Source organism: Toxorhynchites rutilus, chromosome 2 (genome assembly GCF_029784135.1).
Source record: "Toxorhynchites rutilus septentrionalis strain SRP chromosome 2, ASM2978413v1, whole genome shotgun sequence".
Taxonomy (NCBI): Eukaryota; Metazoa; Arthropoda; class Insecta; order Diptera; family Culicidae; genus Toxorhynchites; species Toxorhynchites rutilus.
In genome coordinates, this window is record NC_073745.1 from 145,491,316 (window position 1) to 145,518,635 (window position 27,320).

The window sequence follows — 27,320 nt, forward strand, 5'->3', positions numbered from 1 at the left end:
ATGGCATCGAAATCCGGACACCTGAGCGCTTACGATGATTACTTCAACTACTGAAAAATATTGACATATCATAACATGAAAAACTACCATTTCTATAGAATTAGAAGGCATTCAAATAAGTTATGAATCGCAGAATTCCACAAAATCAAATCATATTGGTTCAAAATTTGCAAATTTCTTCGATTGAAATCCGGACACTTTTTCATTCATGATTTGAATTTCGGGCATTTATGCTTCAAATTCCGGGCACATTTTGTCAGCAGGATGTCTTTGAGAGAAATTAGTTATCAATTTTTGTAGTTTATTTTTTGATTATTAATCTATTACTAGCTGACACGGCGAACTTCATCCCACCAAATACTGATTTTTTCATATGAATTCTTCACAAAATCCGCGTAAAAATAAACCGGGTAGTTTTCCAAATCCGTGTAACAATCGAACAAACAGCGAATTATTAGTTCAAAGTGCAACCCATATTCTATCAAGTGATTTACTGAATTGTTTTGCATGCTACAATAATGATATCTGTATCTCCTTTTATTTCTCAGCTACAAATCAGTGATACAATACAAACTCTTTTGGTGAAAAATACCATCAATCAGCATATTGTATTTTCACCCGGTTGATACGTGCCGCGTAAAAAAAAACGCGTAAATTTCGAAATACGCGTAAATTCTGAAATCCGCGTAAAAAAAAACAGGTAAAAAAGCAGCGTAAAAAGCGACTTCATTGTAATGCCATTTCGTGTGCTAGTGGGTCAAATGTACAAATAATGGGCTGTTTTAATAGCTTAGAAAAGGTTTGTATGTATGGGAGCAGCATCTCTTTCTTTTTTTTTTCTTCATTTCATTTGGGATTGTGCAAAAAAAAGTCCATACGACTCGTCATTGGGGATCGGATTAAGGCCGGCAAAGAAGTTTCACACGACCACGCTATCCATGTAGCTACTAGTGCTGTTATATAAAAGCGTGATAATATTACACCTTATCATAAAATGAAGTTGGAAAATGAAAAAAAGGAAAAGAGGAAAAATAAAAGCATGAACGAGAATGTATATTTTTCTCTGTCTGGGCCGTGTAATTGGCAAACTATGTTTCGCCTGTTTCGCTCGCTCATATTGGCTCATACTGGCTCTAGCATTGGGGAGTAGAGCATTTTCTGTAATTTTCTGCTCATTTAATGTAATATATTGGGATGCCATAACATGTGCTAAACATTAACTTTGGGCGCACCAACGAAACACGAAGCTTAAACTAATTGCAGTAACAACGATATCATAGTAGAACATATAGGAACTATTTTTTAATATATATATACCCGAGCAATACAAAATCATTGGATCATACCTGGAATCAAAAAATCATGAGTTTTATATTCACGACACCCCGTCTGAAAAACCATTTAAGGTGGTGCTGCGATGTCTTCCTGCTATTGAGTTGGAGGATATTATAAATGATCTGGAACAATCACATAATATTCATCCGTTGACTGTATATCGGATGACTCGGCATAAAACACCAAACAATAGGTATTCTAATGTCTTGTACCTGATCCACATCAAAAAACTATGGATGGGTTATACCTTTGATATAACCGCAAGGTTGACGTAGGGCTGCCGTTCACTTAGTAATCAATTGTATTTCTTCAATTAGTAATAATCCCACCTTGGATGTTCCTCATTGGGTACGATATCACCGCTGCGCAGAGCTATCTTTTGTGTGTATTGATAAAATTATTGATTAAAATAGTGAATAAACGAAACTATTTACGAATGCAATTGCAAACAAATCCCAATTGAAGTCAATTCATGCATTATGGTAGTAGTTATCGCAGCAAATAGTTATCAACATTTTGCCTTATCATCAAACGGTATACGTAGAAGTGAGTGAGTTGGCGACATATCTTCCAATGCAGTCTTGAATAATCGAGCCAAAGCGTGGCATTTGTACCCGCTTTTCTAGACCGTGTTAGCAAAACGAATTCCGGAATGTAAAAATACATAAGAGTATAAAAGTATTGCCGACTTGAATGTATCTGCAATGCCGATTTTCTCAACTTCTTGGTTTCGGAATCTGTATTGGAAAAACACTTCCCGATTTGCAGAAACGCAAACGAATACAAAAGTACCCGCAACTTGGGTCTATTTTGCAATGCCGTTTTCCTCAGGCTCCATGGTTTTTAAATCTGTGTTATGGAAACATTTGGATTTGCAGAAACGCAAGCGAGTACAAAAGTACCTGCAGCTCGCATCTATTTTGCTATGCGAATTTCTCCTGACTCCTTGGTTTTGAAGGCTGTGTTAGGGAAACATCCATCCATTCTAGTGATCGTACCTCAATCGTTACACAATCATAACTGAGTGAATTTCCGAGCGGCACTCGCTTATATACCGATTATTGTGATTTCAATTGCCTGTTTTGAAAGCAATTTTAGGCTATTGAAACAAGTTTTCGGATCATAAAGTAACAAGCACATAACGCGTAGATATTTTATCTTTCGAATGAAGTGTTCATCATACTATTTTGTTCAGTTGTTTAGGAGCTATTAGCGCTCAAAATCTCGTTCTCCGGCGTAACGCTTTCGTTTTCGAAACTTTGAACTTACACCCCAGTATAGAAATGAAAGACGTAGTCCTACGTCAAAAGGATCAGCCAACATAACTCGCCTCAACGTCGGGATGTAACGCAATGTTCGAATTGCCTTGGTTTCGGCCACGGAACAAGAAACTGTCACATGAAAACTCGTTGTGACAAGTGTGCTGCTAACCATCTAACAAGCTCTTGCAGTCATCCACTGGAAGAACCTCGCAAGTGCGTTAACTGTGGCGAAAGTCACCAAGTCACCAGCCGTAGTTGTACAATACGTGCGGATTTCCAACGCATCCGGAAGTAAGCCACTAATAAAACGCAGAATAGGAAGAAGGTTCCAGAACTTACTGACAAAGAGTTCCCTACAATGGTTTCTCGTACGATTCCTGTTCTTCCTCTTCTTCCACTCCCTACAGGTCGCCCCAAAACGGCCTCTTCTAGTGAAAAGCCAAAAAAAGAGCAACCGAGCTATAGTAAGGTTGTAGCTATTGGTTTACCACCTACGACAACACGACAACATTCTTCTTCTACTGAGGATCTTTATAGCATGCAAGAACTTGCAGCCCTGTTCCTTGAACTAGATCGACAGTCATGCTACATTTTTATTATAACCATGGATCGTTCATCTCTAAGGCTAATTAATTGGAATGCCTGCTCTCTCAAGAGTAAGGTCATCGAGTTCACTGACTTCTTGGTGATAAACAGCATTGACGTAGCTACCGTTACTGAGACACATCTTAAACCGAATATTAATATTCGTGTCCCGAATTATCGTCTATTGAGAATGGATCGTACTGGTTCTGGTGGAGGAGGTGTTACCTTAGCCATCAGAAATAACATCAGATATCGATTTTTGCCGTGCCTGAAACTCAACATCATCGAAGCGGAAATCACAACATAGATTGGGCCTATTATCGTGATTGCGGTCTACTATCCCAAACAGACGTCAATCAGAGATGACTCGGTGTTGCTTCTTAAAAGGCAGTCGAAATACTTCATCGGCGGGGACATTAATGCTCGACATCAGTCATAGGGAAACCAAAGGAGGAATTAAAATGGAGTGACTCTAAATGATGATGGGCACTACAGGATTCTTAGTCCAGCAACACTCACTCGCATTTCTCGTTCTGGAGTACATTCCATAATTGATTTTTTCATTACCAACATGGATCACCACTATCATCGCTCGAAATGGGTGGAATTCGAGCAGCTTATCAACAACAATATTGATCTCGATCAGACTCTTGAATCTCTCGAAGAAATCGAAGCAACAGTCAGCTCTTTTCAAACTGCATTTATTCAGGCTTGCCTAAACATCCCAGAAACGATTAAGGTGAGTGACTCAAATTGTGTTCAAATTGATTCCATTACTAAACCTTTGATTAGACTTCGGAACCTCTATCGAAGGCAGTACCAACGTACTGGTATTCGAGAGAGGAAACGACAGTATAATCAGTTAACCAAGGTTATCCAGGCCAGAATGATTGATCTCTGTAACGAAAAATTCGCAAAAGATATTAGTAAACTTCCCAACAACTCCAAGCCGTTTTGGAGGCTCGCTAAAATTCTCAAGACCAAGTCTAATCATATTCCTCCTGTTCTTTTTGACGTAGAACTACGACTTTCATTAAGGGTGTCAAATCAGAAAACAGGTCACGTTTTTATGAAATAAAGTTAGCGTTAATAACTATTTTTGCCGCGAACGGATTTTGGCGATTTACATACTAAACGAATCGGAAATTCCGTAAGATTTGTTTAATATGCCATACAATAGAATCCCCTGGTTAGTAAATGGTTAAAATTCATGGAAACTTTAAGTGTTTCTATTTTCCCATACATTTGTTCTGTCCATTTGAGTGCTTTCCCGAACAGAGATATCAATAACGAGCAACTTATCGACGACCAACGGAGGGGAAATCGTATGATTTAAAGTCTCCGTGAACAAAGGAAAAGAAGAAGAATGAAGGAGAATACTTGCCTAGAGTATAAACAGTGGATCTCGCTGAGGCAAACTTTCATTCGGTATCGAACTGTTGAGTAATCCAGTTCACTTTGCTTTCGCTGCGCTTCGATCTAAGATTGGACCCCACCAGTGGTAATCCAACTTGGAAATCGTCGTTTGATTTTTCGGTTCGTTTTTCGCGTTATTCGTATCGTGTGTTCTTCTTTCCGCGTCATAAATTGGACGCTTCCCGTAGTGTGCGATGAGCAAGAAGAAGACGAAGGCAGGCTCGAGTCCTGCAGAAAACGAACGCATTTGCCAGGGGCAATAAAATTTCGAGGTAAGCGTCATCTAATGATGCACGCGGTGTTGGTGCAGTGAAAAGCGCTCGCACTGAACCGAGCCTTCGCAAATGTGACACCGCACCGAACAACAGCGAAGTAGGCGATTTCGGCGCGTCGGTCGAAAATGTAAACGCCGTTACCCAGACAGCAACCAAAATCAAGCTCCCCCCGCTGGTGGTGAAGGCGGTCGCTCTTGACAAACTCATCAGCGAATTCGCATCGATGGGTGTTACAGCAGAGTACGAGCTGTGTGGCATAATTCAGTCTTTTTCCAAGCAGTTAACATTGTTTATTTTCCGTCTTCATAAGGGCTTCGTTGGTGCCTTTGAGAATGCATCAATGTATTAAACTGACGTTAAGGTTGTGCACCAAAAAATGATTTGGGAATACCAAGCATCTTGAATGTCTTACTGGAATGTTATAAGTTATTTGGGTTCGCGTGCCAGTCGCAAAACTGCCTTCGACTAGGACTGCATTTGCGCTAATATTGATCATAATGAAGCATTGCTACTGTTTTCGAGGTTTTTATTAATATTAACAGTAATATTAACAGAAGCGTTTCTTTTGAGAATAGCGCAAAATGATGAGAAATGTTTATATTGCTAGTAGTTTCAAGCCACCAATGTATGGCTCTGTATGCATGCTATGGTGAACGCTTGTTTGGCGCTTGGTTTACGCTTAGTTTGTACGAACGATATCTAGAGGTGCGATTCCTTTGAGGCAATACTAAATAAAATGTAGCATGATATTTGATACTTGCAAGTGTTGTCATTGTTGTTGTTTACATGCGGTGCCAAAGATATATTGATGTAGTTATGAGATATGGAATAATGGTGCTGGTGCAACATGTATATAATCGACTGTAGCCGAGTCTATGTCAATTTCGAAAAAGGCCACCGGAATAGCCTTCGAGGTAAGTTTTCAATGCATTGACATGAAATAAATTGCGACATACGATGGTTTTGCGAGGGCAAGAATGAATCATCAATCAATTATAGTCAACTGATTCTACAATGAAAAAATCATTTCAGAGATTATTCTACTAAGCAGTTGTTTCTAAAATTTCACAGCATTATAGAATAATATCCGAAGGTATAAACAAGCGACTTATATAAAATAACAGCGTAGTTCTACGTCAACAATGCGGTCGTATCTTGGACACAACCTCCTATACTTTTTTTTATCCCTTTTGTTTATTTTAGGCTCATTAGCATTTTAGCTGTAACAGAGCCGAATTTTAATCGTGTACATGTTACATGTTTATCATATCTATAATTAGCACATTACACAGTTGCCATTTTTTCGGCGTTAGAGTATTCCCTTCTATACCATTGCATATGGTATACATTTACACAGTAGCCATTTAGGCGTAAGAGTTTCCCTTCTGTTCTTCCATTATCCAGTAGACCGGACAGCGGAGACAGTTGATTGATCATTATTGAGTTGTTTATAGAACAGCAGCCCGATGTGTCTTGCAGAGCAGAGCAGTTGTATGGATGAATCGATCCTATTTCGACCGTGGATCGATCTCCATCGCTGATGGTTGTTGCGTAGACGTAGGCGTAGACGTATTCTGTAACAACACAAAGATGGTCAATGAGGGCCCTGAGTTTTGAACTCATGATCGATCGCTTACTAAGCGAACGCGCAACCAATGTGACTACGAAGACCCCCCGCTCCTCTTCTTCAACCTGAAAATTTAGAACGATTGATAACGCGGAAAAGGCTAATGCTAGTTCACACAATCTTGGCCAGAACATTACAAGTCCATTTGAAGCTTCGGTGAATGATACTGTAAGGGCTATTGGCAATATCCATTCTGAACCTCAAGAGAATGAAATCAACTCGACTGAAGAGGTTATCTCGGTTATACGCTCGTTGAAGAATATGAAGGCCCCCGCCTTCGATAGTTAATGTAACATTGAGTTCAAACATCTTAGTAACAATTTATATGAAATTATCTGTCTTCAACGGATGTCTATCACTTGGCTACTTCCCCTCGAGTTGGAAGTTGGCAAAAGTGATCCCGATACTAAAACCCGAAAAAGATCCTTCTTCTTCAAAGAGCTATCGACCAATTAGCCTCCTCCCAGCATTTTCGAAAGTATTCGAAAAAATTATATTAAAGCGCATTCTTGCTTTTGCAGATGAGCACAATATATTTTTGGATGAGCAGTTTGGATTGCGAAAGGGACACTCTATTATTCACCAGCTTCGTAGAGTATACAACATAATTAGACGAAACAAGTCAGTTTCAAAATCATCAGCCATGGCACTTCTTAATGTTGAAAAAGCATTTGATAATGTTTGGCATAATGGTCTCATTTACAAGCTTCAGAACTTTGGTTTTCCTACATACTTGATAAAAATTATCAAAAATTATCTTTCTGATAGAGCGTTCAATGTTTCTATAAACAATATTTTATCAGAGAAATTCATTGTGAATGCAGGTGTTCCTCAAAGATCCATCTCAGGACCAATTCTTTTCAATATCTACACTTCAGATATTCCCGCACTCCCATCTGATGGGAAACTGTCATTATTTGCAGATGATACTGCCATCATTTACAAGGGCAGAAGTATCACAGAACTAAGATCTAAACTTCGATGAGGATTAGACGCTTTGTCTGGATATTTCAATAATTGGAAAATATGCATAAATGCAGCAAAGACACAAGTCATAGTGTTTCCCCACAATAATACTTCAAAGCTTGTTCTTCTCAAAATATGACAGTCAGTCTTAATGGCAATAGTATTGAATGGTCTTCAGAAGTAGTGTATCTGGGTCTAACTTTCGATCGAAAGCTTACCCTCAGAGCACACATTGACAAAACAGACACAAGATGCAACATTTTAATCAGGTCATTGTATCCCCTGATCAATAGATACTCTCGATTATCTCTAACGAATAAACTTGCAGTATAAAAACAAATAATATTTCCAATTATGGCATATGCGATGCCCGTTTGGGAGTGCTGTGCTCCAACACACAAATCAAAACTTCAACGCATACAAAACAAAATCCTTCGTATGATTGTAAACTCTCCACCCAGGACGCGACATTCGGAGATACATCAGCTGGCCGGGATTAAAACCTTAGATGAAATTATCAATAATAATTGTATAAAATTTGAACAGAGTTGCGCTCTCTCAATACACGGAATAATACAAAATCTGTATGATTATGCTACCTGACTCTCTAGTCGTTACCTTTCAAGGTAACGGCTTCGGATTAGGGTAGATATATTTATTTCCAGTTAGATAAGTAGTTTAAGTTGGGACAATGTAAATAATTTGGGGAGGTTATAAGTTAGATTTAGGTATAAAAAAAAAGAAAAGTTAACAAAAAAAACTGGAAAAGTTTAGGCTAATTTTACAATAGGAATATGAAACAATCGACCAATGTGTATGATAAAAATCACTACAGAACTTGACATTACAACTTAAAGATGTAGAACCCTAGGTTGATCACTTGAAATGTAGTATTATATTATAATGTAAACCAAATTAAGAAATCAAAAGAATTTAAGTGAAAATAAAAAAAAACCTAGCAAATCAGTTTAATTTGTTCAATCCGAAGTTATAGACCTTTGGATCTAAGATAAATTCAAATAAGCAATAAATTAAAAATTCAAGTCGAAATTATTCAAGTGTATAGTCCGAAATCCCCAAGCGATGGCAACCAGGCGCCACACAATCAAAGGTATACAAAATAAAAACAAGAAAAATATTCCATAAAAAAGTGATTAAAAGTTTAACTCAGATGAACCAATCTGGAGCCGTCTGAAACGTCTTTGCGATTACGAGATATTTTTTGATCTAGCCATTAAGAGACCAATTAGTTTTCCTGGTGTTCATTGGTGGCTCCAGAGAGGAGGACCCAGTCCAAACTTTCGAATAAACCCAGGGAATCTGAAATCCGACGATTCCTTCCTCGAGTTTTGCGCTTACCAACACATTTGGCGATTCGTTTTTATTTACATATTTGGAAGATAAAGCATGGCGTTGTTTCACCTGAGAATCCATTTCTACCATTGAGAAAGATCAATTTCGCTAACGCAAACATTAAATAGACTAAAAACGCTCATCAAGATGTAATTGTAGAGCATGCAACTGAATTCCCAGTTTTCCGAATATTCCCATTTTCCTTTGGAGTTCTCCGAAAAACTTTCATAATCAATAATCATAGAAACATTTCATGTACTCTAAAATCCTCATATTTCAATTTTAGGCAGAGAGGGGGAGGAGTGTCGATACACCATAGAAAGCCCCCTAAAACCTCCGCATGCCAAATTTGGCTTCATTTGCTTGATTAGTTCTCGGGTTATGCAGAGTTTTTGTGTTTTATTTGTATGACAGCCCCCCTAAAAGAGGGAGAGGAGTGTCGTACCAAAATAAAAACATTTCTTCTAAATCGTCTACATGACAAATTTGGCTTCATTTACTTGATTAGTTCTCGAGTTATGCAGAAATTTGTGTTTCGTTTGTATGGTAGATTTTTTCAGCAGTTTACTATTAAAAACAGTTTTTTTTAAACGGATTTTTCTGCCACCTCAACTCTTACAATCCGTTTGAAGTTTAAATTTACGGATTTCTGAACAGTCAAAGCCCTACGTCAAGTTTACGTCCGTGCCTCTAGGCTCAGACCATTCTACTTTCTCACATTTATTTGCCAGCAGCTAAGTACTATGCTTGACACTACACTAAATTGACAAATAGTAACTATCAGTCACACTAATTCAACATGCGAAATATGTTATAGTTTTGAAATTAAATATAACGAAAAAGTATCCGAATTCAAAAGCATTACGGTAAATTGTTTGCAAGTATGTTTGTTTCGGGTAAGGAAATTCAACTTCAGTGAGTGATTCGAAGTTAGATGATTCCGCAAACCGTATCGCATTCAGTAAATCAATCAAGCAGAATGCTTCCACCACAATGATTTCGCCAAACACTTCATACAAAAAACTTGAAAACCATTCGTCACCTGTACCCCGCTGCATTCCACAATAAGATTCGCGATGAATTCCTCCTCTAGTTTGGAGAAAACTGGAACCAGTTCGTCACCAGACGTATCACACTTCATACAGACACGACAGACAGACATCGTATTCTTGTTCTCAACACCGCATCCACACTAACTATTCATTTATCCATAAACAAAGAACGTATCAGTTATCCATTACGAAAGTTCTCCTCAAACAACCTTTGCCCCGTTTTAAATGGCTCGATGTCAAACACTTTTGCAAAACATTTTGTCTTTGTTTTGATTCACTCCTTCGTTGCTGTCGATGTATGCGTGCGATGTTCATATTGGAATATGCTTTCTGTTTACACAAGATGTGAACGCGACTGAACCTGCTGAAATGTTTGTAAACAAATACCGGCGAATGATTGGTAAACCAATTTAATGAAAGGGCGTAGAATGATGTCGGTTAGCAGATTTTGCCGTCCATACAAATACTTCCAATTTATTAATATTTAGTTAGTATTTAGAATTTAGTTATATTTTTAACCAAAAATCAACACTCACCTTAAAACCCTTTTTGCAAACATCACACTTGAACGGCAGCTCATCGGTATGCGTAAGAAGATGAATTTTAAGATTACACTCCCGCTTGAAACTCCAACCGCAGGTGGCGCAAACGAATGGCTTCTCTTCATTGTGCACCAGACTGTGGCATTTGAGAGCCTGCATCGTGGGAAACCGCTTATCGCAATGTCCACATGGAAATGGTTTCTCGTTAAGATGTTTGCGCTCGTGAGTGATCAGGGAGTTACGCGTTTTGAACTCCTTACCACACATAGAACATTGCATGTTCGACCGGTAGATCCGGTTGCGATGTCTGGTCAGTGCCTTTAGCGTTTCAAAGCATTTAAAGCATACAGGACATTCGTGTTGCTTGCCCGGATCCATCTTTAGTGTTTTATTCGAGGCGTGCTCCATCTGTCCATGCTCGAACAGAGCTCTCTGAGAATCGAACACCCGATAGCAGTTTTTCATACAACAAATAGGTGGTCGTTTGTGTCGCGATTTTGACTTCGGCGCACCCAATGTGTCCAGAAGTTTCGGATGATTGTGCGCATGCATTCTTCTCCGTTTCGGTGCGTGAAATCGAACAGCACAACGTTTGCATTCGTAGATTTTTGTAACCGATAATTTCACGGCAATTTTCTTATGAGCCTGCAATGCTTCCTCGGAGCAGTATCTTCTATAACAAATCACACAAACATGTGACTTTGATAGGTTCGTTTTTTTCTTCTTCATATGAACTTTCGTCCCATGAGTTTCCAACTCTTCCCGGGTTTCAAAATCCATGCAACATTGGCAGCACACTTGTCTCTTTGGCTCGATTGTAACTATTTCGTACAGCTCTTGTTCTATCTCATCTAAATCATCCTCCCCAGGGGATTCATCATCGTCATCATCATCTTCGTTTTTCTCATGTTTTGCTGATTGTTGTTTTCTTCTACAGTACGATTTTTCTGTTGCTTGATCTAGCCTGCGTTTTTGGCTGACATTCAGTTTTCCTGTCCATTGCACATCCAATGATTCATCAGAGACATCCAAATTATCGTCACCTTCGGTATCACAGTTTTCTTGTCCATTTTCCAGAGCCGAACCGTCAACAGGCCGAAACTCAAAAACTTCATCTTTTAGCAGATCTGTTCCTTTTTCGCTGTGCTTTGCAATATCAGTTAAATTGATTTCCGATTTAAATAACTGCCGCAACTTTCGATCCGCTTGTAGCACTTTCTTGGAGAAGCTTACAATTAAACTAACACTGGCTAGACAGTTCTTACATATACACGCTGGCAGTCCATCATCTTCCAGTATCTAAAAGCAATTCAATGATTGACTTCGAAATTGAAAAATAAATCAAATCTTACCGTAACAGAACAACAATTTACGATTACATTAGCGATGAATTCATCCTCAAGCTTAGCAAATATTGGCACCAGATCTCCGGTGGAGTTTTGCAAACAAGTCCTGCAAATATCCATCGCTTACACGGTGATATTCCTCACATCACAGGATTTTTGATACAGCAATTACTGAACTGAACACTCGATATAATAGGGGGTAACTTTGCGCTTGTTTACGATCTCATCAAAACAATCACACCGAAAGACACAGCTTAAATTTTGTTATGCTGTCGGAGACAAAAAGCACCCTGTGTTCGCATTCTTTCCAGCTGCTATGAGCACACCCAGAAAAATCCTTGGTAAAAGAAGCTCTCTTGTCATATACCATAATATATGGACGGTTGTGGTGGATCGAGAGGACGGTCAGAACAGTGCGATTCCAGTACAGTCGAATTTCACTCGTTGCACTAAGCTCTTAGCCCAATTTGTGAACGACTTTCACTCGTTGGGCTGAACTGTCAAAGTCGAAAATCGATCGAGGGTCACACCGATTGTTTGTTGTTATGGGAAACGCAGAAAAGTTTTCACACCACTGACGTTTATTTCATTCGTGGTTGAGTTTCGTTCTAGGTTGGATTAATTGGTAAGTTCTTAATGAAGTTTGATATTAAAATTAGCGTAGATTTAATATACGTTCATTTCGATCGCCAGGCTCAAAATGGATGGTTTGCAAGGATCCAGTACGAACGTTAACCGGAAACGGAGGAGCAATTTCCTGACGCTGGTGGAGAAGGTTCGCATAATTGAAGATTTTGAAGCAGGATGTGGTACGCATGACTTTCTTGGGAAGAAGTACGGCGTAGGATCTTCTACGGTCACGAGAATAATCCAAAAGAAAGAAGCAATTCGTGAGGCGGTGGACAAGTTCAAGGAATATGGTGTAAATAATCGAAAAACATTGAAAGAGCAGACGTTCCCTTTGCTGGAAGAAGCTCTTTACATCTGGATTTTACAGCAGCGGCAGTCCAACATTTTGTTGACAGTGGATATTCTTAAAGCAAAGGCGGAGCTGCTGTTTAAGATGTTCCAGGACCGGGGGCTCTATGCGGTGCACGGTTTTTCTGCTTCGGATGGCTGGATGCATCGTTTTAAGCAGCGGTTTGGATTGCGCGTGAAAGCCGTAACAGGAGAAAAGGCATCGGTAAACGTTGAAGCGTACCTAAATTTCAAGAAGGTTCTACAGAAGAAGATTCAGGAAATGCAGCTATCACTATCCCAAGTCTTTAATGCAGATGAATCTGCCTTGTTCATCAAGCTCCTAGCCACACGCTCTGTCGTTACCTGTGATGAGACCGTGGCAAGCGGACGGAAGCAAAACAAGACAAGGTATACGTTTATGCCTTGCTCCAACATAGATGGTTCCCTAAAGCTTCCGTTGTATTTCATTTGCACTGCTGCAAAACCACGAGGAATCAACATCGAAGAACTTCCCGTTTCATATAATCATTCCAAAAAGGCTTGGATGACCAGACTGTTGTTCCGTCAATGGTTCCACGAAGAGTTTGTCCCCGCTGTTCGAAAATTTTCGGCCGAGAGAGGATTGGAGCCAAAGGCATTGCTGGTTCTTGATAATTGCACCAGTCATTATGACGTTGACGAATCTCTACAGAGTGACGATGGACTGATTCAAGTGATCTACCTCCCACCAAATGTAACTGCTGAATGCCAGCCGATGGACCAATCGGTCATCAATGCAATCAAGCGAAAGTATAAAAGAAAACTGATGCTCGCATTAATTCTGGAAAACGAACACTTAAGGTAAATTTCCAAATATTAAACATTAAATTTTTGTAATTAATTCCAAATATAAACACAAAACTATGCGCACGATAGTTTTTCGTCTGTGCTTTTTCAAAATTTAAATTCAAATTCTAATTGAGGTTTTATTTATGTACTTTCCTCTTTAGTTTCGAAGAACGATTGAAGAAGATTAATCTTCAACAGTGTATTTCGTGGTTGGCAACCTCTTGGGAGGAGATATCTGACAAAACTATACGTAATTCGTGGAAGAAATTGATCGATGGTTTGCCGGAGGATGCTGTTAATGTAGACTCGAAAGCGGCCGATGATGACTTCAAAGCGCTTGTGTCCAGGATTGACAGTTTGGCAGGAACAAAAACATCTGAGCAAGATATTGATCTGTGGATCAAAGATCAGGTGTATGATGGTGATCATAATCCAGATTGGGTAACCAGTGAAGTGTTCTCTGATGACGAGATTTTGTCATCAGTTCTCAAGAAAGATCAACCTGAAATGCAAGAAGAATGGTTGGTAGACACAGAAGATGGAAGTAATTCGTTTGATACTTTCATTACTAGTACCGGAGATCCTGATTTTGGCGATGCAATCAAGTCAATTGATTGCCTAGTTCGCTATATGAAGCATGATGTTGCAGAAGTATGCCGTTTGAACGCGCTACGTTCGAAAATCACTGAAGTTGAATGGCTAAAACGAGCATGTTGAAGAACTCTACCATTTTGTTGAAAATGAATTTACGTGGTTTGTTTAATTTTGTTTGAAACGTTTAAAATAAATATTGTTTTTGTTGAATAATATTCGATTTTATTTATTTCAATGATTCATTTAAAATTTATTTTAAACCTAAAAACACCATCCACGAGCCCCTCGAAAAAAATTTTACGTTGTCAGAATTGACGTTTGTCTTCGATTTAGTTGGGCTATAGCCCAACGAACGGGAGCCCAACTAAATCGAAGCCCAACTAAAGATAGCCCAACGAGTGAAATTCAACTGTACAGCTTGAAACGGTAATTTTCCAGGACTCGTGCAGGCACGTACCGGTAGTTTGGTACGTTGTCTTCCAGTTGTCTTTCTGATGCCAGACGTACCGTCTGCAGTTTCTCGTCGGCATTATCGTGTCATGTCGGCTTCTACTACTGAAGAGAGTTCACCACGCGTTAGCCACAGATTAAATGCGGCTTTGTAGACATGTGACCGGTCTAGTTGCTGCAATCTTCTCCTCCACCGTTTGTAGATTGCAGTTGAGCTGGTACTTCGCTTACTCCAAGTGCAAAGCGTTATATCCTCTATTAGTGATACAGACAGCCTGGTATAGCGCGTTTTGGTTGACGCGTTCTGCGAAGTACTCGCGTAGTTGTCATGCCTGGGCAACACACAATGCAGATATGCATTTGTTCCTTTTTTCTGTATTATAGTGACTTTCCACACTTTCGGCAAGATCGTCACTTTAGTTCCATTTCGGAAGAGTGTCGGGAGCAGTGTTGCCACATTTTAATCTGTACCAGAGGGGTTAAGAATCTTTCTCATCTGTACTTTTTCATCCAAAAACCATCGAAAACATTCGTTGTAGGGAAAAATCTGTTTTATTAGCATAAAAAATACTCATTTATATACTACATTTCTCGCGTAACTTTTGAAAAGGTCCTATGTAACAAATGTAAACAAATCGAGTTAATAGATGCACGCTATTAGTCTTCAATCATTGAATGCATTACAAAAACAATCGTTCACGTATCTATTTTCTTCATCTTTTTATCGCCGATACAAAAAATATCCAATGTACAGATTCGGATTTTAAGAACCCGGCTGTTACTTCGGACGCCACTTTCCTCCGATGCCCGAAACGTCCGAAGTAACAAAGCAATCAAAACAACACGAAGTCGTACTTCGGTCGTTTTGAGTTTTTGTTTCTTACAGTAGTTGTTATCGATTTCAGTTCAATTCAACGGGTGATAACAATAATAATCTGTCTTTAGAACGAAATGCTGATTTTTGGATTGTTGTTTAGTAGTTAGTTTCAAATTCTTATCGTGCAACGTAATATGTCCAATGAGCAAACGCGGGCAGTCAAAACGTCCAATGTAACATTTTTCGCTCCTTGGCTTCAACTTTAAACTCAAATCACGGAACAACAGCTACGATTGGTTTTGGAGAGCTATTCTTGATCGCTAGTGGCGAGAGGAGCGATAAAGATCGATAACTTTTAAGACAATTCGCGGAATAATGTTCGGGTCTTCAACTTCGTTTTTCTCGAGTTGACGAAAATGTTACATTGGACCTTTTCAAAAGTTACGCGAGATTTACATTTGCAAATCAATCGTGTGTTTGATGATGCTCATACAAAGTTCTTCTGATTGCATTCTAGATTGCATACTATCATTTATTAAAATGCTTCATCGTATTGTTGCTGAGCCAATTTCGAAGCTTATTTTTGTTCTGATTATATCCACAAAAAAATGGCTCGATACCCAAGAGTAATGTGCGATTCACATAGCACGTTACGGAGAAGAACGTCTACGTTCCGTCAACGTCTCCACCAATTCACACATGCAGTCAATGCTTCCACCAGCACCGTCACGTCAAATGCCAAACGAATGATTTATTTAATTTTATTCATGGTGTCGCCACCTACAACAATTTTAAATTGCAATGCCCTCTTTCAAATCAGCATGCCTAGAATCAGTTCTAAATTTTGAAAAATTCAATGTGAATCATTGAATTCAATTATTTAAATGCTTAAACCCCGTAGTCCGACTCTTATGCAATAACAATAATAAATAGAATAATTCTTTCAACTAATCGCGAATGATTTTCACTCCGAAATTTGGAGCTAAGAGATATGTTGGCATAAAAAGTACAGTTTGTTACTTATAAAGCGATATGCTGAGGCACCACTCAGTGTCGCATTGGAGTCGGTTTTGACCAGTAATTGGACATTTGCGACTGGTGGTGACTTTCAATGTGGGGCCATAATTTGGGCCCCGAACTCAATGTTTACAAAAATGTCCAACTAGAGGTAAAAATGTCTAATTAAACGTGTTGCATCACAGATCTGTTCAATTAGCCTTATGTCGATGTAGATGTTAATTACTGTATAACCAAATCAAAACAAAAGCCGAGACACAAAGCCCAGACAAAAACCAAACGAGCCGTCCGTCTCCGTGAATTATTCTTTTCTACAAACCCTGCCGGTCGTTTTCGTTGAACGTATGCTGACGGGTCGTTACGTTGCTGGTGTATGTGAATGTTTTCATGAGAATTGCATGGTAGAATCATTGACGTATCGTGACGGGACGTGAACGTGACGTGTATGTTGTATGTGAATCGCACTTAAGGCATAGTGAGAACGTTACAAACAAGACATCGAAGGTGCCGAAATGCGAACAAATCGTCAATTCTTTTTAGGCATCCATTCTTTGTCGACCAATTTAACATAGCCGCAACTTGAGCGTCGGGTAATCAAAATTGAATCTTTTTCTCATTTGCTTCACGAAAAAACTGTTACAAATATCCTTGAAAATGATCTATCTTTCGCTGTTCTGATAGTTTCTTCTGCTGCTATTCCAGCCTTCCCAAAAAACCCAAAAACTGTTACACAGAAGCCGTAGAACGAGGGGGTCAAAGAAGTCAGCAGCGACTGCAAAAAAGACGGGTGGGTAATATCGGGGATACAATTAGAGAGACGTAGGACTACACAAAGGCGGCAACCTTTGTTGAATATATTTTTCCCTATATACCCTATATACTAGCAAGGCGCTTATATCAATGTATAACAGGTGAAGCAACATAATCACTTCAATAAGAAGGGGATTACGGTTTATGGAGCGGGGGTTGTTTGTTTTGTTATTGCTAGAATACGCCATTTTTGCATTTTCACATGCATGAGAATGAGAATGAATTCCTACAAAATCATCCCTTCTTTTTCACAGAAGTTCGCGAAAGCCGCACATAGTAGGCATCGTTCGAATAAGCATCGTAGCAGTTTGTAGAGAGCCGCCGGCAGCGTTCTGATGTTGTTTGTAAACAATACCGACAGCAATTCCAATATGGCTGAAAGGGCATTTTATATGATTGTTTCGCCTGATATATATAGAGGTGCCTTGTATACTACTATTTATCTTGGTTCAGTTTGTGGACATACTTCGCTTAACTGACAGCAATATAGTGAACAGAGGGAACAGAGGTAAACAGAGGAAAACAGCACCGCGTAAACATTTCTCGTGTAACCTTTGAAAAGGTCCTAAGTAACAAATTTAAAAAATCTACTTCATGGATGCACACCATTAGCTCTCAATTATTGAACACATTGCGAAAACAACCGTTTCACCTTTTTATCACCGATACAAAATATGTCCAATGAACAGATTCTAATTTTAAGCACTCAACTGTTACTTCGGACGCCACTTTCCTCTGACACTCGATACGTCCGAAGTAACAAAGCAATCAAAACAACACGAAGTCGCACTTTGGACATTTTGAGTTTTTGTTATTTTCGGGAGTAGATACCGTTTTTAGTGCAATTCTACAAGTGATAACAATAAAGATCTGCTTTTAGCACGAAGTGCAAGTGTTTGGATCGTTATCGGTAGTTATTTTCAAATTTTCATTGTGCAACGTAATTCGTCCAATGTACAAAGCCGTCAGTCAAAACGTCCAATGTTATATTTTTCGCTCGGAGGCTTCAATTTCAAACTATAATCACATTACAACAGTTACGATTGGTTTTTCAAAGTTGGCATTATTGGCAGCTAGTGGTAAAAGTAGTGATAAAGATCGATTACTTTTAAAACAATTCGCAGAACAATGTTCCGGTCTTTAACCTCGTTTTTCTCGAGTTGCTGTGAATGTTACATACGACCTTTTCAAAAGTTACGCGAGATTTCATTCGTTGCTTTGTTGACAATCGTAAACCACAGTGAAAAAGGTTTTGATGAAAAATATTAACCGCTTATTTCGAACGTATTACGAATTGTGATACAGCAGACGATGGGCGAGGAACGTGAAGTTATGGAGTTTTGTAGAACCTGTATGAGCCACAACAGTATTCAACTGGTTCCACTATACTCAAAACTGGACGATGCTTTTATCACGGACATCATTATGGAATGCACCTCGATTCAGGTACAATTGCGACGGTTGTGAGATTTGAGAGCAGTTCTTTCAACGTAGGATTTCTCCTTTTGGGTACATATTAGAAGTACGAATTGAAAAAATCTAGACTATCGCTTATCGCACAAAATTAGCTCCGCGCATAAACGGTTAAGTCGTTGAAAACCAGCTGTACGAAAAATTCGAATACAATTTTTCATGGCTTTGAAAAGCAACAGTATGATTATGTTTTTGCATTAATGAATAGCATTGATGGCTAGCAACTTCATTCAATTTTGTTTAACTTTATTGAGCGATAAAATCGGTATTTGCGGAAGATGTTTCCGTAATATAACCTAGCAAATAACGAAACCAAATAAAATACAAAAATATGTGAACTTTTCTACGGTATTACCATTACCATAAACAAACCATTGTGATGTAGGAAAAACCATTCAATTGAACCTGCAGGAATAATGCAGTTTTTGGTCAATGTTTGACCAGCACATTCATCCAATACTCACTTGTTTCCAGATCGACGAAAACGATGGTCTCCCAACAAACATTTGTCAACAATGCATGGAAACACTGAGAATGTTAACAACTTTCATCCGCACCGCTCGGGACAGTGATCGACAGTTGCGGCAGATCTTCAAATCGGAATATACGTTAGTGCTAGCCATTGAACCCGTTTATATGGTTGACAGTCCGAAAAGTGGTGGTCCCATTAACGACACCGATGAGATCGAATTTGCGGAGGTGAAGATCGAACCCTCCGAGACGCTGCAACCCGAGGAAGGCTCCGATGGGGCAAATTCAAGTGACTGCAATACCAGCGACGGTAGAGACAGTTTGCGCGATGATTCTGATAAATCCAGCGATGAGACCGAGAGCGACAGTGATTGGAACGGAAGCGATCAAGGAGAGTGCAGCCCTCCCAGGGAGACCAAAGCTCGAAGAAAACCTGGCCCCAAACCGAGGCCAAAAACGTCAGATTCTGACGATAGACCAGCGTTAAAAAGACGCAAACGTAAAGTTGTTGAGTTACCAATGAATGAATATGAACGAGAGTTGTTCACAGTAATTGACATCGAGAAGGATGCACATATTTGTTGTGGATGCTTGCTTATTTTCGATACTGCTCAAGAACTCGACTTGCATAGGGGAACGAAAAAAGTTCGGAAAAGGGTATTCAGTACAACGAAAACTTTTTCCAAGATAATCTGCGATGGCTGTCTGCGCCCGTATAAATCTCAACGGCGGGTAAATTATCATAGAGAACGTGTTCGACAGCTGCAGAGGATATGGGAGTGCAACAAGTGTAATTTTAGGTTCTCAGAAGCCACGAGAAGGCGTAAGCATATTCAGAAGCATCCTCGCAAGGAAGCAATAGTTGCGCCGATCAAAGAACTGGTACAACAGGAGCTAGGATGGATTTGTTGCGCACACGCATGTGGTCAATCTTTTCCTACAGAAAATGAACTAATTGCACATGCTCAGAAAGCTCACCAAATTAACAAACAGGAATCCGAATTGGACGGGAACCAGAATAGGCCGGAACAGTGCCAAATATGCTATCGACGTTTCCAGGACAGAGACGGACTCATTAATCACAAGCGGCGACTTTTTCGGTTCCGCAAGTTCCAGTGCGCTCTATGTGGATTGCATTTCAACAGCGGAGGGCGGCTGGCCGAACATGAATTGGCCCACCAGAACAAGAAACCATTCAAATGTGAAGTCTGTAACAAGGTATTCACCCTGAAGGGCAATCTTAAGACGCACATGTCTGTTCACACAAACGAGAAACCGTTCCAGGTTAGATTCAATATTTCAGAAATAAACTTTTCTGTAATGTTCACAACGTTTTATGCTATTGTAGTGCACTGTCTGTGGAATGGCTTTTCTCCGAAAAGGTGGTTTGCAAGTACACATGTCCAACCACGTTGAAAAACCCCAGTTTAAATGTGAGGTACACGAAAAAAAATAGAAGAAGCAATGCGGTAAACATATTTAGTTTTCACTAATTATTTCCAGGTTTGCTCGAAAATGTTCAAAACGAAGGTACATTTGCGCCTTCACATGCGTGTCCACAACGGCGAGAGGCCTTACCCGTGCCGTTATTGTGAGAAGTCATTTACCGATTTCACAAATCGAAGGAGGCATGAAATGAGTCATACGGGTAAGTTTGTTCTAAGTCTTTTATTCTATACTACAACCACATTCGAATGTTCGTTCCTAATTGACCCGAAAACATTTTTCCATACACTTACGAGCGCAAAAAAAACCACCCCCATTTGAAATGTTCCAATATTAAAAGTGTTTTCAAAATTTTCGGTATTCCAGTCAAAACTACGTAAAACCAGGTAGTTAGTAGACCATTTTGCCATTCAGTATCATTGATTTTTTTAGAAAAACGAAAAAAGACTCTTGTTCCTAAATAGGTACCCTCAGGGGGATGTGTCCCATTCACCCGAAACACGTTTACCCGAATGTAACACATACCCGATTGACATTCACCCGAATGTAACAAATACCCGAACGGACATTTACCCGAATGAAGAAGGAATAATTCCGACAAATCATATTATCGAATCAGTTTTGTCGAACCTCCTGTTACAAAGTAAAATGAGAAATTGTAATGAGGAAATTCGAAAAAGATGTTGAAGACTTCGCTGTGTCATTTTTAGAAATTAGTGTAGGCACAATTGACATGCCGTCTTTTTTTCTTTTCGTATGGCTTTTTAAGGCCATGAGATCATTCAGAAATGAGCATGGGTTATGAAATATTCCAAAAGTTAAGCAGGTAACTTGACCATAGAAAAGTCACAGGAGGGTTGTGTCCGAGACACGACCGCATAGTTGACGTAGGATTCCGTTAGGTTGTCTGTCTGTTGATTTTGGATATGTTTGAAGAATTACATCGTTAAACTCTTTGATAATGATTTGGTCGCCCTGAAAAGGGTCGTTTTGTTTGGTTATTGGATATTGTTTGGTTATTGGATATTGTTTGTTCCCTCCACTGGTGTTTACCTAGTGATGATGGGCCTGATCACGACCGTCACTTTACGGTGAAAACGAAATGAATTGTATGCAATTTGTAAACAGGTCCGTAACAGAAAGATGGTAAACAGTCGTTGGATGGTGCGTATCAGATATAAGATACCGAAGTGGAACGAGATATGATGAAAACCGCCCCAGTGATCCTAGACGAGATACCTCCCATGTTATGTATGGAAGAAATAAAGAAAAAAAACTCATCAATGTAATATAAGATAATTACCAATACCGAACACAATTATCAAATTTTCTCATCATTTGATTTAATGTTACTTTAATATAAAGAAAACATATTTGAAATGGGAAAGGTAATTTTCTTTTATAACTTTTACCTTCTAAGTGTTTATTCAACCCAATGCGAATTTTAATTGGACTAACAGCACCTAATACAATATGTAGAACATATGGGAAATCACTTTTTCTAATATTTCTTCACTTTTCCAATTTTTCTCGCCGTATAAACTTTTCCTGGGTGAAAATAAACACAAAAACACAGCTTAAACCAAACGACCCGTTCTCGAGCGGGAACACTTCTTCTTGAATGGCGTTAACGTTCCCTGTGGAACTTTTGCCGTCTCAACGTATGCATTAACTAGCGTCATTTATTAATACTTAGTTGTGATTTCTTAAGCCAAATAACACGCCTTGAATGTATTTCGAGGGCAAGGAAGGATAAGGAACCCAGGCGACACCAAGTCGCCAAAGTGACGCAATCCGAGTCAGCCTCCGACCCGCTGTCGGAAGCGGCGGCCTCTCGCAAGCAGACCTGTGTTCTACCGATTGCTCGGTTTGTTTGAAACATAGGAGACGATCCTTTAGTCAGGTCCGACCGAGTTTTACCGAGCATCGGATAGCATACGTTTACTTAGGGCATTACGTTTGCCCGTTTAATTATGCATGTCATGTATTTTGATATCAGAATAAATATTATTGCGGATTAACTATGGATGGGTTATACCTGTGATATAACCGCAAGGTTGACGTAGTACTGCCGTTGGCTTAGTAATCAATTGTATTTCTCCAATTAGCAATAATCTCACCTCCGATGATCCTCATTGGGTACGATATCGCCGCTGCGCAGTGCTATCTTTTGTGTATTGATTAAATTATTGATTAAAATAGTGAATGAATGAAACAATTTACGAATTCAATTGCAAACTCAACTTAAGTCAATTCATGCATTATGGTAGTAGTTATCGCAGCAAATAGTTATCAACATGTTGCCTAATCATCAAACGGTATGCGTAGAAGTTCAGTGAGCTGGCGACATGAAGGGATATCTTCCAATGTTGTCTTGAATAATCGAGCCAAAGCGTTGCATTTGTACCCGCTTTTGTAGACCGTGATAGCAAAACGAATTCTGGAGTGTAAAAATGTTTGGGGGTTTAAAAGTATTGCCGATTTGAATGTATCTGCAATGCCGATTCACCCAACTTCTTGGTTTCGGAATCTGTATTGGGAAAACACATTCCGGTTTGCAAAAATGCAAGCGAGTACAAAAGTACTCGTAGTTTGCATCTTTCCCCAGGCTTCATGGTTTTGAAATCTGTGTTAGGGAAACATCCCAATTTCCAGAAACGCAAGCGAGTAAAAAAGCACCCGCAGCTTGCATCTAATTTGCTATGCCGATTTCCACAGGCTCCATGGTTTTGAAGTCTGTGTTAGGGAAATATCCATCTATTCCAGCGATCGTATCTCAATCGTTGCGCAATCGCAACTGGGTGGATTTTCGAGCGGCACTCGCGTGTATACCGATTGGTGTGATTTCAATAGCCTGAATAAACTTCATAATACTGCATAAAAATGCATTATTTCACTTTTTATTATTTTGAAAAAGATTTTATTCAACGCCACTATTTCTCAAATTGCACTATCCACGAAAAATACTTTTTGAATGGGAATGAACGTACGAGGCAAATATGATCTTCATATAACACTGATCAGAAATTAATAAATACTTCCTAATTCTTTCGGATAAGTGTCGCATTGTTACGTAATTGTTACATTAGGGTAATTGTTACATTCGGGTATATGTCGCATTCGGGTAAATGTTACATTCGAGTAATTGTCGCATTCGGGTAGCTGTCGCATTCGGGTATTTGTTACATTCAGGTGAGTGGAATTCGGATGAACGTCTTTCAGGTAGCTGTCTTTCGGGTGAGTGGGTTTCGGGTAAATGTGACACAATCCTTTCAGGGTATGTCATTAAAAAATGCTCTTCATGTTTTATTAAAAAAATACCTAAAACTAGGGCTAGGGCTCGCGTGGTGCTCACGCATTGTTTATTGTTTGGAGTCAATTTTGATGCAAATATGTTCAGCATTTGCAATGGCCGGTAGCCAATGCTTACGTTGGATAATTCTTAGATGTTTGGATATTCATTCGGAAGCTTCATTTTGCGATTTGGGAATAAAATACTGCAGCAGGATCGCACGAAGCACTTTAGGTTTAATTTTAGTTTATGATTTCTATGCTCATGATTTTCTATGCTGGCTACAAGAAAGCAACCCCGTAGTGAAAATAAACGTTTATAAAAAAAACTTCAACTAAAGAGTTATTTTTAAAAATTCGATGCATTCTAAAATAATATCCGAAGTAATCAAAATCGGTTTTGAGAAAAAGCTTCTGTGATTTAGGAGCGTGTTAAAACTTATTTGTGTAATGATTATGATGCTTTGAACTACAGTAGCAAAATATATGTGTTTCGTGCGGCCCTAGGGCGTCCATATACATGTCAACATGTCAAACATGTAATACAAAAAAAACGGTGCAGCTCAGAAAATCATGATACGAAGAACACATGTTTTTCATGGAAAAATAATCTTCCGAAATTTTATAACATTTGGCAACCTTCACATCTCGCTTCCCTGTTATCTAGCACTTGGTCGGTGAAAATGCAGAAAGAAGAGTAAGAAGCCAGTTGTCACATCTTGTCTTAGGTGTAAATCAAGGCGCTTAACATACTGCCAGGTGGGTCAAAATGTGAAAACCACTCTACAGCCATGAATTTACAGGATGACATTAACACACTTCTAAAATAAAAAATAATGAATGAAAATTTACTTTTCTATTCCGAATATGTATTCTATGCAATACAGTATTACGTAATATTAAACTGGAATTGTATCTGATGTTGATTTTATATTATAATGGCGAGTTTTTGTAAATGTTGTATGTTGTGAAATATAGGGTTGGGGAAAAAGAAATGTCGTATTTGTGATCGAAATTTTACGCTTTATTTCACATACTTAAAATTATCCAATTTAAGTCAAATATGCGCCGTTTTGTTCGCAAACTTGTTGCCATTTAGAAGGCAACTTCATTATCCCCCCCTTATAAAACCCCCCTCCTTATTTGCAAAAAACTCAGACAGCCAGTTTTCGCAAGCCTCTTTTGAGGCCTACTTAGTATCACCAAGAGTGTTTTGCATGGACCGGAAGAGATGATAATAACTTGGAGCCAGGTCCGGACTATACGATGGGTGCAATAGGACATCCCATACGAGCTCCCGTAGCTTCTGGCGGGTCATCAAAGATGTGTGAGGCCGAGCGTTGTCCTGGTGGAAAACAACACCATTCTTATTGATCATTTCTGGCCGCTTCTGGTCAATCGCCTGCTTCAAACGGTCAAGCTACTCACAGTAGAAAACCAAGTTGAGAGTCTGGCCATAGTTGAGCAGCTTATAGTGGATGATTCCCTTCCAATCCCACCAAACACACAGCAAAACCTTCCTGGTCGTCAATCCGGGCTTGGCGATGGTTTGGGCCGGCTCACCGCTTTTCGACCATGACTTTTTTCGCTTTAGGTTGTCGTACGTGATCAACTTTTCATCACATGGGTCGAGTTCGTTCCGTTTCAGCAGTGCATCACAGGCGTTGATTCGGTCTAAAAGATTTTTTTTGCGTCAACTCGTGTGGCACCCATACATCCAGCTTTTTTGGAATCCAATCTTCTGTAAATGGTTCCAAACGGTTTTATGGTCTATACACAGTTTCTGACCAATCGAGCGAGTGTTCACATGCCGGTCTACTCGGATGATTTCAACGATTTTATCGGTTTCCACGACGATTGGCCTACCAGTACGGGGTATATCTTCGACAGCCACTACACCAGAACGAAATCGATCAAACCAACACTGTGCTGTGCGAATCGTTACAGTATCGGGTCCATAAACTACACGAATTTTTTCGGTCGTCTTCGTTGCACTTTTACCTCGCAGGTAGTAAAAACGTAAAATCTGGCGAATTTCTTGCTTGGTGGACTCCATCTTTGACGCGCTATAACTTGAGACTGAAACAATCATTTCATTGGATTGAAATTGAGACTGGACAATCACAACACTGTCAAAACGACACTTGTAGCACAGATTGTCGTCTTTAAATAGCCGTATAGTATGACCCGATGCGATAAGTACAACACAAGATAAGTTCAAGTGTTGCCGTATATTGACAATATACGACTTTTCTTTTTCCCCAACCCAATATATAGCCAAATGGTTAAGAGAGCGTCGTGTTTTAAGTAATCGAATAACTTAAGAACTTCCATTCAAATTTTAAGATTACAAAACTGCCTTCTTTAAATTTTCCCGAATTTGACGATTGTTTTGAGTTAAATATGATTAGCGAATGGGCGCAACTTGTTCCATAGATCTGCCTTGAGCTCACCGAGTAATTTGATAGTTTGGCAATGACAGCTAAATTTGCGACACATCTTGACTCGCGGATCATATCCTCTTGGCCGGGGCCTGGTTTCGTGCTGTAAGGTCTGATATAAGGTTATGTTTCCTCTATAAATGGTTGACACTATTGTGCAAATAATGAAGTGTAAATTCCACAATCCACGGAAAAACCGCCTAAAACCTTTTCGCAATATTTTAAAATACCATTTGTCGTCACTAAATGAACATGGTTTTCCCTCACACTTTTTGTACTCCATTTTGAAATTATACATAATAAGAGAAGAGATAGAATAAGAGTTTATAATATATTTGTTTTATCCTGCAGGCATCAAACCATACAAGTGCTCGTACTGTGAAAAATCCTTCATTAGAAAACGATTCGTGCTGGAGCATGAAAGTACTCATACTGGTAAGTGATTTTTTAAGTGTTCCTAATTTTTACACATCATTCACGCTTACACTATCATTAAAACAGGTGTTAAGCTGTACAACTGCGACGTTTGTCATCAGAATTTCGGCCAGAAAAGCTCACTCAAGAAGCATATGCAAATGACCCATCCGTAAATGTCCTGTTACCTGCTACCTATACAATAAGACTTTGCGTAATGAATTCAATCAGAAAATGAAGCACACCTTACTGAGAGAGAACGTCTTGGACGAGCAAAGGAGAAGACAACGCGTAAACATAGAGGATAAGATCGGCAGCGACAGTGAGTGCGATAGGCAGCGTTAGAAGGCTGATGAGTTAATTGCCTAATAAAAGTCGTGGGAAAATAAAAGACTGTGTATCAATTATCAAGAACGTTTCCACTCTCATATGACGCTATGACTTCATTTAATCACAATATTCCGGAAGGTTGTTTCCGACTTTCAAAATAAGGGAAAAGAGGTCTGCATGATGGCGTAATTCGAGTTTTCATCAATGTATGCTTGCATT

The 27,320-nt window shown here is 39.3% G+C and overlaps 3 protein-coding genes across 4 annotated transcripts in view; 2 read left to right on the plus strand and 1 right to left on the minus strand.

Annotated features, from left to right (window-relative positions):
• The window catches only part of LOC129771817 (zinc finger protein 585A-like), a 64,942-nt gene extending 52,968 nt beyond the window's left edge, over window positions 1-11,974 (minus strand). Inside the window, exons 1-2 of the mRNA XM_055775877.1 lie at window positions 11,766-11,974; window positions 10,408-11,712 (exon numbers count right to left, since the gene is read on the minus strand). Of these exons, the coding sequence (XP_055631852.1) occupies window positions 10,408-11,712; window positions 11,766-11,879 (1,419 nt within the window). The 5' untranslated portion in view covers window positions 11,880-11,974. The remainder of the gene's footprint in view (window positions 1-10,407; window positions 11,713-11,765) is intronic.
• Window positions 11,975-12,250: 276 nt separating this feature from the next.
• On the plus strand, window positions 12,251-14,264 carry LOC129766205 (tigger transposable element-derived protein 2-like). Its single transcript, XM_055766716.1, has 2 exons — window positions 12,251-13,559; window positions 13,709-14,264. The coding sequence occupies exons 1-2, from the start codon at window positions 12,460-12,462 to the stop codon at window positions 14,262-14,264; spliced, it is 1,656 nt and encodes a 551-aa protein (XP_055622691.1). The 5' UTR covers window positions 12,251-12,459.
• Window positions 14,265-18,290: 4,026 nt separating this feature from the next.
• On the plus strand, window positions 18,291-27,146 carry LOC129767472 (zinc finger and SCAN domain-containing protein 2-like). Of its 2 annotated transcripts, XM_055768421.1 has the most exons (6): window positions 18,297-18,681; window positions 19,183-20,463; window positions 20,528-20,617; window positions 20,683-20,827; window positions 26,709-26,792; window positions 26,859-27,146. In XM_055768421.1, exons 1-6 carry the CDS (start codon window positions 18,547-18,549, stop codon window positions 26,945-26,947), a joined length of 1,824 nt encoding a protein of 607 aa, XP_055624396.1. In that variant the 5' UTR covers window positions 18,297-18,546; the 3' UTR covers window positions 26,948-27,146. The 2 variants fall into 2 exon arrangements, 1 of the variants encoding a protein (XP_055624396.1); XR_008741523.1 differs by lacking the exon at window positions 26,859-27,146 and having other exon boundaries at window positions 18,291-18,681; window positions 20,528-20,612; window positions 26,709-26,795.
• Window positions 27,147-27,320: the final 174 nt, after the last annotated feature.